This window comes from Amblyomma americanum, chromosome 7 (assembly GCF_052857255.1).
Source record: "Amblyomma americanum isolate KBUSLIRL-KWMA chromosome 7, ASM5285725v1, whole genome shotgun sequence".
Taxonomy (NCBI): Eukaryota; Metazoa; Arthropoda; class Arachnida; order Ixodida; family Ixodidae; genus Amblyomma; species Amblyomma americanum.
In genome coordinates this window covers 35,675,108-35,692,682 of record NC_135503.1, presented here as the reverse complement: position 1 = coordinate 35,692,682, position 17,575 = coordinate 35,675,108, and the positions used below count along the sequence as shown (strand labels likewise).

At 42.3% G+C, this 17,575-nt stretch overlaps 2 protein-coding genes across 6 annotated transcripts in view; one reads left to right on the top strand and one right to left on the bottom strand.

Annotated features, from left to right (window-relative positions):
* Positions 1–27: 27 nt before the first annotated feature.
* Positions 28–1,505, bottom strand: Taf13 (TATA-box binding protein associated factor 13). Of its 2 annotated transcripts, XM_077631819.1 has the most exons (5): positions 1,432–1,505; positions 1,263–1,319; positions 1,131–1,203; positions 955–1,052; positions 403–715 (listed from the first exon to the last, which is right to left on the bottom strand). In XM_077631819.1, the coding sequence occupies exons 2-5, from the start codon at positions 1,290–1,292 to the stop codon at positions 542–544; spliced, it is 375 nt and encodes a 124-aa protein (XP_077487945.1). In that variant the 5' UTR covers positions 1,293–1,319; positions 1,432–1,505; the 3' UTR covers positions 403–541. The 2 variants fall into 2 exon arrangements, with proteins under 2 accessions (XP_077487944.1, XP_077487945.1); XM_077631818.1 differs by having other exon boundaries at positions 28–715; positions 1,263–1,479.
* Positions 1,506–1,709: 204 nt separating this feature from the next.
* The window catches only part of Asap (ArfGAP domain of ASAP), a 30,960-nt gene continuing 15,094 nt past the window's right edge, over positions 1,710–17,575 (top strand). For 2 of the 4 annotated variants that reach the window (XM_077631801.1, XM_077631800.1), the window contains exons 1-18: positions 1,710–2,181; positions 3,090–3,162; positions 4,415–4,501; positions 5,511–5,572; positions 6,086–6,160; positions 6,272–6,321; positions 7,010–7,085; positions 7,163–7,216; positions 8,656–8,741; positions 8,818–8,980; positions 10,818–10,982; positions 11,749–11,796; positions 11,937–11,976; positions 12,052–12,100; positions 12,489–12,667; positions 13,868–14,001; positions 14,804–14,892; positions 15,309–15,489. In XM_077631801.1, coding sequence (XP_077487927.1) covers positions 2,056–2,181; positions 3,090–3,162; positions 4,415–4,501; positions 5,511–5,572; positions 6,086–6,160; positions 6,272–6,321; positions 7,010–7,085; positions 7,163–7,216; positions 8,656–8,741; positions 8,818–8,980; positions 10,818–10,982; positions 11,749–11,796; positions 11,937–11,976; positions 12,052–12,100; positions 12,489–12,667; positions 13,868–14,001; positions 14,804–14,892; positions 15,309–15,489 — 1,737 coding nt within the window. In that variant the 5' untranslated portion in view covers positions 1,710–2,055. Of the gene's footprint in view, positions 2,182–3,089; positions 3,163–4,414; positions 4,502–5,510; positions 5,573–6,085; positions 6,161–6,271; positions 6,322–7,009; positions 7,086–7,162; positions 7,217–8,655; positions 8,742–8,817; positions 8,981–10,817; positions 10,983–11,748; positions 11,797–11,936; positions 12,101–12,488; positions 12,668–13,867; positions 14,002–14,803; positions 14,893–15,308; positions 15,490–17,575 lie in introns of all 4 variants that reach the window. The other 2 variants (XM_077631799.1, XM_077631798.1) reach the window with 1 other exon arrangement.

Here is a 17,575-nt window from a genome sequence, read left to right as displayed (position 1 = left end):
TGTGCGAGGTACAAACTTTGCAGCCTGTGAAGGTATGAACAGGTTTTTATTTGATATGCACAAATCTTAAAAGAAAAAAAATGGACCTGGACTGTTCGATGACCCAAACAAGTTCTTCACAAGTAGCTAGAGGAAAATGCAGTCATTTGTGTGTTCCAGTGGATCACAAACATCCTGTGACAGCACGTGGAGTGTGCATTAAGCATGACACAGTTACATTAAGCCATTTGCTTAAATGATGTCCTGCTACTTGTGCATTGGCTGTGGGTTTTAGGTGTTGATTTGAGCACAACAACATCACGGATGGTCATGAGCATATTTAACACGGTCGGAAGGCACCACAGATGTAAATGAAAAGTTAGAGCTGGTGGAAATTCGTGGTATTCATAGCAAGTGTTGTAGGGGCAAGCACGAGACCTAACAAGGAATGCTATACCATAACGCTGCACAGTGATTCGGCTGCCAAAGTTCTCGTTTTCAAGCAGCACTCGGAGATCCTTTTCAAGAAAGCCTGACTGCAGTGCACTTCATTGCACAGAAGCTAGACAGATGCATACTTGACTTCGTCGAATGCTTTTCTTGCCTTCTTCAGCTCTTCATTCATCGTCAGAAGGTCCTTCACACGTGCGTACTTTCGAGGGTCCTTGCGCACCAAGAACACAATGTCCTCTACTTGGACACGGCCTGTACGGCCAATTTCCATCGCCTTGTGCGTCTGAAAGGAAAAAAGTCCACGTTTGCTTCGGAGGTCATTTTCATAGCTTCGAGGCTAACGGTAGGTTATTTGTTTCATTCGGAGATCAAGTTTACATTCTTTCAATGCTGGTTTGCAGGAAATGCTGATACGACCTTCACAATGTTGACATAAACGCACTGTGCAGCATATTGCGGCATGCAAATCGCAGACTAGGCCACAGGTTGGCCAACTTTTTCTGGTTATTGTCATCATCTTACCATTTCAATGATGAATTCAATTACAAGGTCCTCTAGAAGATCCACAGACTCCGTGTAGGGATTTTGGTCGTCTCCAAACCCGTACATCATGCACCTCACTGGCAATGAAAGAAGATTGAAAGAACGTTACGCCGCTTGCCAGCCGGTTACGAGATGCACAATGGCGGGACACTCACGTTCTTTAGAGAAAAGCCTCTTGCGCCTGTCCCCAACTTGAACTTCAGCTCCTTCCGGAAGGTCGTCGTCAAACTGCAAGCGTGTTTCAATTAGCCACACGTCGTAACACACTTGAACCTTTGCGTCGTTACCTGGTCAAAGGCGTCATCACTAGCTGCCATTGCGGTGTGCTTCCAGAAATTGCACGGCTACACAAACGATGACGAACACATATGAACGAAATATATATGTCCTGCCTTACAACGCCCTTCTAACAGAGAAAAATCCCGGCCACTAAGAGCAAAAGTCAAATTCTCGAACCTGGCTGATCACCGTAATCGAACAATCGCGAGACCAGAAACACAATGCAAACGGCCATGCTTATTTTGCAGGCGCTGTTTCGTAGCCAAATGGAAAAATCTTGCCAAGTAAATGTATTATAACGTATTTTTAAAACAACATAATTTTATTTCAATTATTTTCCACAAAATAGTTGATATTTAAGAGCACATAAAAGGGTTTATAATTATTAGTAACAACATCGCCAGTGTCGCCTCGATCACTTTGTACGGAAGCGACGCCCGCGACACTAGTGGCGTAATTCAGAAAGAATCCCCATTGCATCGCGAGGCTGGCGGGGCTTTCTCGTGATTGTTGGTCTAGGTAGGTGCCGAGTCAATTCGACATGTCAAGCGACGTATGTTTTTGTTTTGATCGGCCTGCGAGGCGAGTCCCTCTGATCGCCAGGATCTAAGATGTTGGAGCCACGACTCCACGTTCTCTGTGGTCGCCTTCCCCGTCATTCCTGAGAGCTGCAGCCGCCCGAAGACAGCGGGGAAGTGCCGACGCAGCCTATCGGGCTGCACCGATTCCGACGAGAGGATATCCTGTCCTGTGTCTCTTCTGATCGGTTTCACAGCGCGTCCAAGCGCCGAATCATTCACAATGCCCGGTATAATGAGCGTGGACGAGTTCGTCTCCGAGACTCAGGAGGACTACAACTCGCCCACGACGTCGACTTTCGTCGGCAAGATGAACCACTGCCGCCAAAGCGTCAACCTGCTAGAAGAGGTGAGCTGAACGATCATCGGCCCTCCGAAGCGTGACCAATCGTGCGGTGGATTGGAAAAGCCGCGCCTAACTTGCGCGGTCGTGGTTCATTTCATAAATCCTGGCAAAAAGTGCTTACTCGGTAGTGTTTACTTGGTTGGCTGAATTGAAAAAAAAAAAAAATGAAGCCTAGGTGCGAGTAAGAGGAGGAAGAGAACACACCCACCTTTCAATAACACTGCTTGCGCAAGACCGCCAAGCGTATTCTTGCGGCGAGCTTCCTCGTACTTGTTTTTGTTGCATTGTTTCACGCGGTTCCTAGTCCGTGTTTTTTTGTTTTTTTACAGCGGAACGTCTTACGCATGTTGCCGGAATAACTTTCCTCTTGCTGTTTGACAGCCGCCGCATCGCTGCGCGCATGTTCTTTTTGAGCTCGGTTTGTGTCGGTTGTGCAACCTAAGCGTTAGCAGGCTCTGCTGCTTTTTTTTATTTGCTTTTGTACAGCTTGGTTTGTCGAAAATAGTATGCGGAACGCTTCAGGTCTGAGGAAGTTGAGTGTAGTTCTGAATGTTTAGTTTAGCAAGGTGTGTCAGTCTACTTGACACTGCATCGCGTACACCAGCACGGGGCGTTCCTTTCATATGCATGAACGCAGGCTTTGCGAGCGGTTATATTTGTTATTTGCGACTATCGTCACCAACTCGTGACAGCGTCCCTTGGGCATTAAAATGTCGAAGCAGATGCACCCACAAAAACGTCATTGCTGTAATACAAGCCATTTGATCTGAGTGACGGTACACCATAATATCTCTTTATTCACCTCTAAACCACGCCTCACGCGCATTTATTATACTCTGTTTAATATTTTTTTCTTTAAAGAAAAAAATGAATTGGTGGAGAAGTGAAAAATCGAATTTAATTTTGTGCAGACACTTGACTTTGATCGAGATGGCCTCACAAAGATGAAAAAGGCTGTGAAAGCTGTTTACAACAGCGGAAACAGTGAGTACATTTGCTTGTCTTCCTGTTCGGTCATTTTAAAATGATGAGTTGTTCGCCCTATCCGATCGTGGCCTGCCACAGCACTGGTGTGTAGTGACGACCCTAAAGGAAATCCAATGTCAACATGTGCATGCATGGAAGCTGTGTCGAATTCTTGGAGCATTTGTTCAGGGCACCTCAATCTTATTGCAATTGGCGCACTTGGATCAGCATATTCAGTTCTAGGCGAGCCAAGGGACATGCCTTTGTTGCTTGTAGTATCAGCCGACCCTGAGCGCTTTCTAATGTCACAAAAAACTTTCTTACGTTTTTCTTTTGTCACTTAGTTTTGGTTTCAGTAGTGTTATTACTGCAGAGCCATTCCATTCAAAAGGAGATGCAAACAGCTCTCTTGTACTAGTGTTTACCTCAGTATTAATTTGCTTTTGTGGTAGCACGCAGCTACAGGTAGTTCTTGGTCGTGACTCCATTATTTAAGGTCAACTTGTCCATGATGGTATGTTAAAATGCTTCGCTGATGATTGCATACACTGGCACATGGATTCAGATGCTGCTTAAGTCTGTAGCTGCAAGAAGGAGCCAATTCATATGTCATTAAGCTGCACCTTCCTTATCATTTCTTTTGCTGATTTGATTGTGAGTGTGCGGTCCTTCCCCCTCGTGCAAACAGGCAAAACCACTATGGCATTTTATGTTCATTTGTGCAACAGAAGTCACAAAATGTGGTGGGAGTGCGAGACGAGCTCTTGAAAAGCTTGAAAATATGTTACGTTGCCCCTTTAGTGGCCTAACAGATATCTAACACTCCTCTAAGGTTTCCTAGAATTTTTCCTCTCTCACTTTTGGGGAGTGCAAAAAAAAATGCAAACATAATAAATGTCTGTTCCCAGCTTACTTTGGCCCCATACAACTCAAGAACCAAGCACCACGTGCCCTTCAAAGGAGGCCCCCCATCCAGTGGAGTCAACGGATTTTCATGGCACTATAATTAATCCAATTAAACCATGGTTAATCCCTTTTCATCTGCCACACCTTTTGATTTCACCCTAGCAGGTACAAAGGGATCAACCATGATGTCATCAGAATCAGAGGATGCCATTGGCTGGAGGGCCTCCTTTGAGGTGCATTTGCTGCTTTGTTCATGAGTTGTATCTTACTATTGTGCAGCAAGCTGGAGAGAACAAATGGGGTTGTGTGAAATATGTTGTGAATATTGCAGTAATCACTTCTCAATCTCCTTGCTATGTGGCAGCTCATGTTGACAACGAAGTTAACCTCTCCAAGGCTCTCGAGAGGCTAGGTGCCAACGCAGTCACAAAAGATCAGGAACAAGACATAGGTACGCATGCAGCTTGATGTGGGCTTATTTCTTTACCCTCCTGTACTGTCGCTGGTACTCTTGTTTTTCATTACCGGAGCATTCCAGCTTTATGACTTTAGAAATGTGCTATGCAGTCAAAAATAGAAGTCAACCTTTTGTGCTTATATGTATGTCTTTTTCACACATGAATTGTTGAGGTATCCCATTTGCCATACCACTCCCGGGGAAGGGGCATTCTGATATCATAAAGTCATAAAAATGTGAGACCCAACAATTCATGCATATTCACTGGAACCTGCTCTCACAAAAATGATCACATTTAGCCTAAATTTTTCTTCTGGAATTCACTAACAGTTTTGGTTCTGGTGTTGGAAGGTACTTTCTACGTAGGCATTGGTAGTTTTCATTTGTTCCTTTTCTTTACTGCACCTTTGATTTTTATGGTTGTGTGATAATGTGAATTTTTTTTCACAAATATAATTGGTTAGCAGTCATTATCATCCGTGGCTGTGCATTTGGCAATTTTATTCCAGACACAGTATTGTCTGCTTCGGTTTTATGAGGTTATCAAACATGCAAATTGTAATTATTGTCCATATTAAGAGACGATTAGATACTGAATCAGGATTGTAGTCTTTAATGGATACATTGGTCATGGACTTTATCATAACAGTAAAATGTACAAAACTCATAAGTACGAACTAAAACACTCGATGAAAATCAGAGGTGCGACATTGTTGCTTCACATAGTTTCAGTTTATATCAGATTATTCTCTCTTGTATGCATAGATATTGAGACATAAGCCCAGTGGTGGGCAGCCCTATGCATCACGAGTATCACATTCATGCATTTTGAAGCACTGCTCAAGTTTGCATTTAAAATTAAGCTCTGCAGCGGATATTTAAATAAGGATTAGGAACAAGTAGGCATAGGCAAACTGCAGTTCAGAGCTAATGTTTCAATGTGTGTGGCAAACCTTGCTTTACTTTCAATGTATGGGGCAAAACCTTCCTTTACTTTTTATAGGGGCTGCATTTCTGAAGTTTTCGGTGGTCACAAAAGAGCTTTCGGCACTGATGAAAACATTGGTAAGCTTTCTCCTTAACATTTTACTGCCTAGTGACAGTCATCTCTCAGCTGTCCTTTTACCAGCTTATACAGTATATATAAAAACATTATTGTGATGAAGAAACTTTGAAAGCTTTTGCTGTGTGTCAGCTAATTATGCCCTCATTCGCTTTCCATTTTTTGTGCGCTCGTATGGGACAGCTCTCTCACCCCCCTCCCCCCAAAAAATAAAGTGCCGAGGTGATTCCCCCCCTCCATTTTGCCACCTGCTAAGGTGGCCATCATCTACCACTGTTGGCAGGTGGCAATTGAATAAATCAATTGAGTTATCTTTAATTAATTCACTAAGTCATTAAGGTCTTGCAGCAGACAGTGTAGATTCAACGATAGAATGCCGGGGCTATATGGCTAACACAAAGCTCTTAACGGCTTTTGCTGTAAAAAAAAATTGATTTGCAGATTGCATAAATGGCATGGTACATGCATTGTCATCAGGTGTGAATGAGCGATAACTGAGTTTTAATTGTTTTCAGATGCAAAGCTTGCACAACATTATCATGTTTCCCCTGGATAATTTATTGAAAGGTGATTTGAGAGGCGTCAAAGGCGTAAGTACCTGAAAAAGATTAAAAGAATTTTATACACATGCAGAATGTGACACTGCTAAGCAGTTGTGAATGCTTACGTACATCCATTGATTTGTTTGTTGAAAATTCTAGGACCTCAAGAGACCATTTGATAAGGCGTCTCGAGATTATGAAGCCAAATCGTAAGTGCACAGAAAGTGTTTGTTTTGGTTTGAAAACCGTCTGCCCGATTCCTGCAGTGCTTTAGCTAAAGTGCCGACATGGGTTTGATCCCAGCCGCGGCGGTCGAATTTCTGTGGAGGCGAAATTCTAAAGGCCCATGTGCTGTGCGATGTCAGTAGATGTTAAAGAACCCCACGTGGTCGAAATTTCCGGAGCCCTTCACTGTGGCGTCCCTCATAGCCTGAGTCGCTTTGGGACATTAAACGCTTCATAAACTAAACTAAGCTTTAGCTAAAGTACCTTAGCATATTTTAAACGTGCTACCATTAAATACTGTAGTGCTTTAGCATGCTTATGGTTGTGATGCATGCTCTTTTTTATTGCCTGTCGTGCAATATTCCTTGAAGCTTTGCCAAGTGATGCATTCCTGAGGTATTTTATTAATACAAGAAACAAAACTTTAGTTTTTAAACAAGCATGACTGGCTGTGCATGTTTCTGTCACTTTTCTAATCCCCCCTATTTATCACTTCTGCAGTGCCTTCATCCTTTCTTGCTTTTTTTATGATAGAAAAAGGTACAAATCTTGCACATTTTTGTTTTCCTCTGAAGGCCTAACAAACTGCGGAATATCTCTGTCGTTAGGTATTGTGTAGTGATCTTCACTTGATTAATAATGTTACTAATTGTGTGTTTGTTTCTTTGTTAGAACTAAAATAGAAAAGGAGAAGAAACAGCAGGCTAAGGAAGCTGGACTTATTAGAACAGAGATATCGCCAGCAGAGGTAAGGGCTGCTCTGTGCGTCATTCTTTGCTCCTTTTTGTATGACCAATCTCCATACTTGGTGGCGTCTCTTGAAAGATTGCAGATGAAATGGAGAAAGAGCGAAAGATGTTCCAGCTGCAAATGTGTGAGGTGAGCAACCGTTGCTTTGTCGATAGATGCACGAATGTCCAACCTCGGTCCTTTTTTTCGCAGCAGTTACAGTCTTGGGGATTTTCCTGCATGCCTTGCAGCTGGATTGTCTTCTTTTATTCTTTTTTCTTGGAATTTTCCTGTGGATATCTAGTTTGTTCAGCGCTGTTATGTGCACAAAATTGAATCAGTAGCAGTGCTACTGTATGTAGAGACTGGAAATAGACGAGGGAGAAATTTATATGCTGGATTTTATGTGTCTAAAGCTGAAACTTTTATTTATCCGTTGTTGCTAACTTGCATGTATGCATACTGACACAAATGGCTAAGCAGGCATCAAACAAGCAAGATGTGATGAAAAATCAAAGCAACTTTTGTACGCTTAATAAAATTATGCCTTTGCACACTGCGTGCATAATTTTCTTTATTCGGAATTTCCGAAGCCCTTTCTCTACGGCATCCCTCATAGCTTGAGCTGCTTTGAGACGTTAAACCTCCGTAAACCAAACCATAATTTTCTTTATTATTATTATTATTATTATTATTATTATTATTATTATTATTATTATTATTATTATTATTATTATTATTATTATTATTATTACAGTTAACACTCGAGAGTTTGGACTTGAAGAGGACTGAAAATTTGTTTGAATTACGCAGAGTTTAAATTAATGGGAGTCTTTTTAATGCTCTCCATAATGACTGAGCTAAAGCATCAGGTCAAACAAGAGCCAGCTGTTTGAATTAAGTGAGTGTATTAATGAGAGTCCACTGTCTTAGTATTATTATTGGCAAGAATGCCCAACCATTGTGTGGGCTACCTGTACATCGTTTGAGCCGAATCATTTCACGCAAGGTTGACTCCGTGCTTCTCAATACCTCAGCAGCGTTCTGCATTTGAGCATGAAATGGGGTGCACAACCTTGAGGTGCTGCTAATTGGCGTGCTGAAGTGTGACTCTCTCGGCTTCCATAGCCTCGCTAGGTGTTGCTCGGAGAGTGCAAAGAAACCCTGCCCCGTGTTGCTGGTTTTCCCTGCTCTACTACAGCACACACAGCTCTCAAACAGTAGAGTGCTGTGTCGTATTAAATTGCTGGTGTGAGGTTGACAGCAACATGCTTAATAATTATAGCACATAACTACTGCGCGCTGTTTCATGGCATCTAAATTAGTTTGTAGCTATAAATGTGTGGGTATGGGGCTTCATGAACGCAGCATTGTCATCTTTTGTTGAAAGTGGGTGAGTCCTTTAATCCTGTTGCACAAGTCTAAATGGCTGACCATTGCTCTGAATTGATTGTGCATGATAGTATGTGTTGGCTTGTGAACCCTGCCTGGAGCTAGAAATGCTATAAACTCTGCTGGCGTATTTAGTAAGCATATTTAGCTAAATGTGGGTGCAAATGATGGAGCTGTTGCCTGCGCTTTTTCTGCAGTACCTCATCAAAGTGAATGAGATCAAGACCAAGAAAGGGGTGGAACTCCTCCAGCATCTGGTTGAGTTTTACCACGCTCAAAACAAGTAAGCTCTGCCTAAAGGCACTTTGACTAGATAGCCATAATTGCTAGTATGATATGGAATTTGCATTTTCTTGCAGCTTCTTTCAGGACGGACTGAAGACAATAGGCCACTTCAACAACTACATCATCGAACTGTCGAGCAAACTGCAGAGGGTCAGGCAAAAGCAGGACGAAGAGAGGAAGAAACTCATCGAGCTTAGGAACACATTAAGGAGTTCGCCCTCCCTGGACATCAAAGACGTAAGCCTTTCTTTTTTTTCTTGTTGATTCTTTATTGAGCGGAATTGTGATGGTGTCATTCCATAGCTCGACTGTAGAGCCATTATATTGAGCCAAAGCTCAGCTGTTGTTGCCATTGTATGTTGCTGTTTGATTTTGTATTGCTATCTAGGTTCTTTGCTGGGAAGTTATAAAATTGCATCCCAACTATAAGACTGAGCGTCTTTATGTTGCTCCATTAAAGTTTGTTTTTGCCATGAGTACTAAGCGTAACCTTCCTTACCTTCTTAACCTTCTTAATTCCAATGTGCTCTGTCAGAATAAAAAAGTTTAGTATCAGATTTAAAGCACTGTGGCTAGAATAGCTTTGTATCCTGACATCAGTGCGTGGCCACAACTTTTTGGCCTCCGTGAAACTGAAGTAAAAAATTTCAATAATTTCGCTTTGAAGTGTGAAGCAGGTTTTTCACAAAACAGCACTGTGGTGTAAGAAGTGTCTGGCGCCAGTAATTTTCATGGACGTGAGGGTGTACACAGGCAGAAAGTCCTGCTGAAAAATTTAATGGACCAGCCATGAATCCATCTTCAGCTCCTGTGTAATTTGCTTGCCAAGCTTTTGAAATGATTTCACTGTTGCCTTTTCTTTTTACCTGCATGTGGCTTGTGAAAAACCTGTTGATATGCACTGAGGAATGTCATGACAAGCGAATGGATATGTTGTAATAACATATTGCCATTTCCTTATCTCAGTGTTATGGCAAGGTTACGGATCCAATTCCTTTGTTTCTGTTATCATAGTTTGTGGGGACCTGCCCTGCAGCCCCCTGAGTTTGCTTTCACTATCTATCTCTAGAGGCAGGCTCATTAGTCTTTGTGATGAAATCAGCGGCTAATCACTGTTTCCGAACAAATATTTGAAATAACTCTTCATATTAAATTTACGTCTGTGAGTACTTTTGTTTTTGGCCGGATGGGGTTTTATGAATCCTATGTTACAGGAAGTGGCATGAACACATACAAAAATCCGGTACAGTTGTAATTGCACTGTGAGCTTCAGGACAGTGACATACGGGAATAGAAAGATGGGCCAGGGCTTATACTGAGTAACCATACTGAGTGGCATATTATTGCACTGACTCTGTCTCCCAACATGTTCACTCTTGATTGGAAACAATTGCCGTGAGGCAACGACTTCCACAAACAGGATTTTCTCATCCAGTTGCAAGATGGGGTATAGAGGACGGGAGACACTCGCCAGCATTATGCTTGGAACAGAATTTTTATTTTTTTGTAAATGTACGAACATAAATATGCGAGCAAGGGAGCTGTTTATTGCTGAAATATTTGAAGTTGCAAATGGAGTCTTTTCACTTGTCACTCGATTCAAGCTCATGAAATTGGTGATGACACCAAGAGCACTAGTGACTCCAAGATCATTGACTGGTAGTGAAAAGCAATGTGCTGTATCCTTGGGGATCTGTACATAAATTAGTATTTGACTTCATTGCAATTCGCTTAAGAAAACAGCCTGTGACTGTGATATGTGCATTTTGTTTTTGGCCACTTCTAGCTCATGAAAACTTCATCTTCATGACAAAGTAGCATCTTTGTCATGAGAACAGAGTAATCAATCCATTTAGGCCAACTTCAACTTGTCCTCAATTTCCCTTTAAACAGTGCCTGTGTAGTGGTCATCTAAAAAAAGGAGTGATTATCAAGATGATGTTTCATGTTAGTGTATGTGTGAGTGTTGGAGAGCATTACTGCTGACATCCCCTTCTTCGTATAGCCCCTCTGTTTTACAAACTCAAGGTTTCGGTTACAACATTAACCAGGTTGCTCTTGATCTCTGGAACAGGTTAGCTCAGTTGGCTACAGTCTGCACCAGCCTCAGGGAAACCAGCACTATGGCTACACAAAAATTGGCTACCTGCTTAAAAAGTCTGATGGCAAAATGCGCCGTGTCTGGCAGAAGAGGAAGTGTGAAGTCAGGGATGGCTATTTGTATATATCGCACTCTGATGTGAGTAACTCTTCCTTTTACTTCCCTTTGCCTATTTGTTTTTATTTTTATGTATGGCTATTTGTACATATCGCACTCTGATGTGAGTAACTCTTCCTTTTACTTCCCTTTGCCTCTTTGTTTTTATTTTTATGTATGGCTATTTGTATATATCGCACTCTGATGTGAGTAACTCTTCCTTTTACTTCCCTTTGCCTCTTTGTTTTTATTTTTATGTATGACTATTTGTATATATCGCACTCTGATGTGAGTAACTCTTCCTTTTACTTCCATTTGCCTCTTTGTTTTTATTTTTATGTATGGCTATTTGTATATATCGCACTCTGATGTGAGTAACTCTTCCTTTTACTTCCCTTTGCCTCTTTGTTTTTATTTTTATGTATGGTAATTTTGACTTATCTGATTGGCACAATGTGCTACCTGTTTCTATTGGTAAACTGGCAGTTGTGAAGATGCGTAGTGAATCCCTCCTGGTCTAACGAGAGATGTTCAGTGCAGTCAAAGCAAGACCTGTTGAGACTGTTGAGCACTGAATGCACACTGATGCTTTAACGTACGAAGATTTCTGTATTTTCCGCCGCTTGAAGATATTTGTGACAGTGTAATTCATGAAGTAGGTTAATTTTTGCAGCTGCTGTTTGATCCTGTATGCTTCACCTACTTCTCACTTGAAGTCATTTCTGATGCCTTGGTACTGCATAGCATTGTTGTTGGATGGAAGAGCTGCTCCTATTTTGCAGTCTTCAGCTATGACTTTTATCCGCAGGAGACAAAGTCGCCCACAAAGCTGAATCTCCTCACGTGCCAAGTTAAGGTAGGCTTGAGAAGTTCCATCATTTTGTCAAATGGATTTTGCTCAGTTATGCATCTGGTCACTTCTCACGAGCCTGCTGCACATTTCTGTTGCCATACTTGACATCATAATAAATATACTTCTCTCTCTCTTCCTCGCAGAGCCTGCAAGAAGAGAAGCGGTCTTTTGACTTGATTTCCTGTGAGTATTTATCGGGCTGTTTATTGCAACAACATCTGATGCATGTTGCTCATTCTTTTCTTGCTCTCTCTGCAGATAATCGAACATACCACTTTCAAGCCGATGACGATGCAGAGATGGAGGCGTAAGTGACCTATTTGGGGAATACTTCCTTGGTGTGATTATGCCTGCCTTAGCAACATATTTTCAGTAAACTGTTATAAAGTTTTCCCCCATTAATCTTTGCTGCTATAACGTTCTTGGCTCCTCATAATAAAAATTGCCTATCATAGAGTCAGCTGTGAAATCGCCATGCCTCTCATGACGTACACCCCACTGATGTGTTAAACTAAACGAAAATAAAAGTTTTGAAAGTAGACGTGCAGATGTAGGGAGAAGCCTTTGCATTCAGACAGCCACGTAAGTGGTGTCTTTGTCTGCTCACATGTACCAAAATTGGCAGAAAAGGCATTGTGCAAAGAAGGGGCCTGTACTGTTATTTGAAGAGCATGTTGTTAAAACTGTGCACACAGATGGAAAGCAGTGCTCGTCAATTGCAAAGAAGGGGCCCTTCGCAAGGCATTCACGGAGCCAGGGCAGGCTGGAGGTGGCACAGGAAACCAGAGCCTCCTGGAGTTTCAGCAGTCCATCATACGGCAAGTCCAGCTGTTGCCTGGAAACGACCGGTGCTGTGACTGCAACTCCACAAAAGGTGCGCAACGCATCATACTGTTTTGTGTATCTGGATTCCATAGCATGATTTGCATTATGTTTGTGACTGCTGGATTGAAAAACATGAGCATGTTTTTTGCATGGATGCCAATGAGTGAGTAACATTGTGATACAGTAAATGCAGTAAGAAATACCCATTATGCATCACAGCTGGTGTCACGACAAGGCAAACTGTAAAAGTAATTTTTGTAGGCATAAATTTTCACATAGCTGCATGTTTTAATGTCAATGATTAGGACACAGTTATGTCGGGATACTTTGCACCACAAAAAGAATAATAACTTGCAGATGCTTTGACGATTTGTAGGAAAACTGATTTTTTTGTTTATTGTAGGGAATGTTGGGGACTTGGCAGAGCAAACTCTCAGTACACATGTGTGCAGTATCTCGCAATAGAGCGTTGATAATGAGCATTTGATGTCAAAGCACCATGTGACATGGCTGCCATTAAGACATACATGAAATGCGAGTGAAGGTTACCACAAGCCCTATCTTTTATCAGGTTATCTGAAGATTATCAAGTTATTAGCGTGAGCTGCAATACATACATGCAACTGCTCAAACAGCGTTGCTTAGAAAGCTGAAATAATTTTAGATACAGCAGCTGTTCCAGCTTTGTACTATTCAATTAGTCTTGCTTTTAGCGAACCACAGAGCTGTGCAGCACAAAAGAAAATAAGGCTGCCTTTAATAAACGTGACAGCATTAAGGGTCCTGTTCAATGAAAAACCAGGTGGCAGCGGGAGGGAACAAATTCCAGAGAAGCAACCTAGGTGGCCCGCCTAAAGGTCAGGTGGGCCACTTAGGCTATATGGCCTTGTGATGTGTCATAACCTGCCCATTGGATTGCGAGCAAACTGCCTACCATGGCAGGTGGCAGTTAAACTAATGATTCGTTGCGAGAGGTTGCTCTTGACCAACCTGGGTCTCATAAACCCCACTGGTGGCAGTGTCGCATCACTTAACAGCCGCACCACTGCGCCAGGAGTGGTATGAGGACTCCCAGCATTCTATGAATGATCAGTTCTGCATATATGGGCATGAACCCATCAACGCTATGGCGTCATACACTTAAGGCGGAGCTTAAGTGTCCCCTTCAGTTTTTTACACATTCTAATGTGGGCATAGGTGCCATGCTGTTGGCACCTCTGTTTACTGCATATGTTTATCTTATAAACAGATCCAACGTGGTTGTCTACGAATTTCGGCATCTTGACCTGCATTGAGTGCTCAGGAGTGCACCGAGAGCTTGGTGTGCACATCTCCAGGATACAGTCCCTCACGCTTGACAACTTAGGAACTTCACAACTCTTGGTGAGATATCATTTCTGGGCCTATCCTCACTGATAGTAGGTACCATGGTCCCGCACGTGTTGAAACCTTTAGCTGATCTTTACATCTCACTTTTCCACCCTCAGAAGGTTACAACACTTCAGCCTTATCCATAGTCGGGAGTGCTTTTAAAAGCTAGCAGTAGCTCGGACAGCATCAAGGTCAGCAAGCTTCCACCCGTAGTAATGGTGCAACTGAGCACCACTGCGAGCAAAAAGTAGAAATGGAAACCCAAACCCTTTAATGGCTGGCCTGTACTGTTCTATCTCGCATAGCAGCCACTCTGGGCGCTGCAGCCATCATCATCAGTTTATCTTGGGACCTCTCTGTTCCATTTCTGCTTGTATCTTATTGTTTGCTTGCTTTACTCCGTGGCCTGTACTCTAGCAAACATCACTGTTTTGCAACACAAAGGCATGGGTAGTATCAGACCCACTTATTTATATGCATTAATATCTTGTATATGAAATGTCTGCAGTACCTAGTGCCCACTCCTTACTTAGCCTCCATACTTTTTTTTTGCAATCCATATTAATTAAATGCTCTGTGCGGTTTTGTCTCTCTTTTCAAATTCTGCTGCAATAAAACCCCATTGTGTTCACTCTTTGGAGGCCCACTTTTGTACCATTCCTCTGGGTAGTTTTAGTGAAAGTTATTGACTGTGTTGTCACCCTGAAAGCTGCAGAGTGATGTAGGGTGTCCTTTTTCTAACTATTACTGTTATTTGGTCAGACTTAGCCATGGTGATGTTTGTAGCTGTAACAAGGAGCGATGCTCGTTTCAGCTGGCAAGAGTTATGACCAACAATGGATTTAACGAAACGATGGAGGCCACCATGACGCAGTCCAGAAAACCAACCCCTACAAGTCCCATGTGAGTCTTGCCCACCTACTCATTTATCTGCATAGCTTATTTATGTATTTTCCTGAATTTTTGTTTGGCTGAATAAAGTTTGTTGTCTCGATGCTGGCACATAGTGGATTTGTAGGGACACAACACCATTCGTGACCTTTAAGACACTACCGCTGTCCTGATTCATTATAATAATAAATGCGTACAGCTGGATCTTGAGCAGAACTGGTTGGGATTATTGGATTTTTGTGTGCCAATGAAGCATGCTGCAGTGGGGAGCTGTGGACTAATTTTGACTGCATCAAAAGTCCGGTACCAATCTGAATTTCGTGCCCATGCTAGTTTTATTCTAGTTTTTTGCGCGACAGTGTTTTGGGATACTAAATGAGTGCATTTAAAAAGGGGGCTTTTACACTCTTGTCACATTTTGCCTGCAGGGAGGAGCGATGTGAATTCATAAGGGCCAAGTACGTAGAACGCAAGTTTGCCGTGCGAACCTGCTCGGACGAGAATGATCTTCTGCACGACTTGGAGCATGCTGTCACGGCTAGGCACCTCTACCAGCTTCTACAGGCCTTTGCGGAAGGGGCCATTCTCACGGCAGTGCTTCCAAACTACGTAAGCTGTCCCATTGAGCTCTTGTGTCGTGCGTGCAGCGCACTTGTAACATGAAACACATTCTTTTCCTTTTGATGTACACGCATGTGAAGAAAGCTCCACAAATTCATGCTAGCACGAAAGAAATTTCTGGCTATTAAAAAGAAAGAAATATCTACAAATTGGGTTTAAAACAATAGCTTGCACATTCTCTTTCTCTTTTATTAAGCTCCTAGGCACATGGTGGTTTGGGTAGTGTAACCTTAGTTTGCCAAGCCTGATATGCCATGACACCGCAAGCTCGAGCCTTCTAAATGTTCATCGGGACTTAAATCAAGCATGTCAAGCTTGGAATGCCACTGCATTGTAAGCCCTGCAATCCTGGAATTTTTCTCTGCTTTACTGAGCATGTGGTGTCTGCACCGTAGGTGTGTTTCCAGCCTAGGTGGCCTGACATTCCTCAGAGGTTAGCCAGACGCACCATATTGCCATCGCTTCCGAGGTATTATGCAGATGAACCTTAGGGCAATGCAAACCTCTTATAGGTGTTATCGGTCGAGCCGAAAGAAGTGTTTTATTCTCACTGAAAAATTTCTATATGAGCCAGGTGTATCAAATTATAAGAATATGGAGTCTGGATAATGTGAAAAATATGTGCAAATCGGAATGCTTTCTTTAAGTACACCCACCGCGGTGGCTCAGTGGTTAGGGCGCTCGACTACTGATCCAGTTCCCGGGTTCGAACCCGACCGCGGCGGCTGCATTTTTATGGAGTAAAAATGCTAAGGCGCCCATGTGCTGCGCGATGTCAGTGCAATACAAATCCTATAGACAGCCTACAGACAATCTATAGATTTATGGCCATACACTTTTAGTAGACTTTTGTCTATGGACAGTCTATAGACTATGAACAGGCAAAAGGAAATATCGAATTGTTTGTATCGTTTCATAGCTTCTTCTTCGTTGAACTCGAGCTAGCAATGATATGCGATGTCGCTCCGACTGTTTATATTATGAAGACCCTGTTATAAAAAATATAGATCCCCAGGTGGTCGAAATTATTCCGGAGCCCTCCACTACGGCACCTATTTCTTCCTCTCTTCTTTCACTCCCTCCTTTATCCCTTCCCTTAAGGCGCGGTTCAAGTGTCCAAGGATATATGAGACAGATACTGCGCCATTTCCTTTCCCCCAAAAACCAATTATTATTATTATTATTCTTTAAGTACTTCATAAGATGTTCTGCCTGCTTTTTGTATGATTCCGATATGATGTGCATGGCATTGTACAATGTCCTTATGTATTCCTACTTTCCCGCATGTGTCTGAACACATCACATATGCTCAGTGTCAGTCTTATGGAGAACTTGCGTAATCAATATTAAATTCTGTGAAATCCATGCAGAAAACATACGGAATCACTGGAATTGTCATCCAGAATGTTTGATGACAAACGTGCCACCTGAGCAACAACTTTTTCCAAGAAAGCCATGCATTTGCTGCAGCCTACCTATGATGATACATGTGTGTCATGGAATACTGATGTATCTAAGCATCCACCCTTATTCACTACTTATACCTTGACTTCCTGGCAAATTAAAGATCTTGACTCGACTTAACCTGCCTCAAACCAAGTCAACTTGAATGTAAGACCTGATGTGAGGGCGAAGATAGTGATTTTGCTTATACTCTATCTCAGTAGTTCTTTGCAGCACTACCAAAGCTGCAATGAGTGCAAAGATGATATTCTGGCGCTGCAGATTATAGTGCCAGTATAGAATAGGCGTAGAAGGTAACTTATGCTAAAAAATAGCATGCTTTGCATTGTACATGTGCTACAGGCATTTTCAGGTTGAGCCTTACCGTATGCTCGTGTTAGGTATGCTATTTCCCAAGTTAAACATGCGTGTCTCTTTTGTACGCGAAAATATACCAAAATGGCGGTGCCCTTCGAAGCAGGACCCCTCGCTTCAGGCTAGATTCATCGTTGTTACTGCCATTATCAGTACGTTCACTGCTCATAGATGCTGCACCAGGCTTTCACTTAGCCTCATCTTGCTTGTAAGAAAACGACGAGCAATAAATTTCTTTATTTCTTATTTAAAGTGA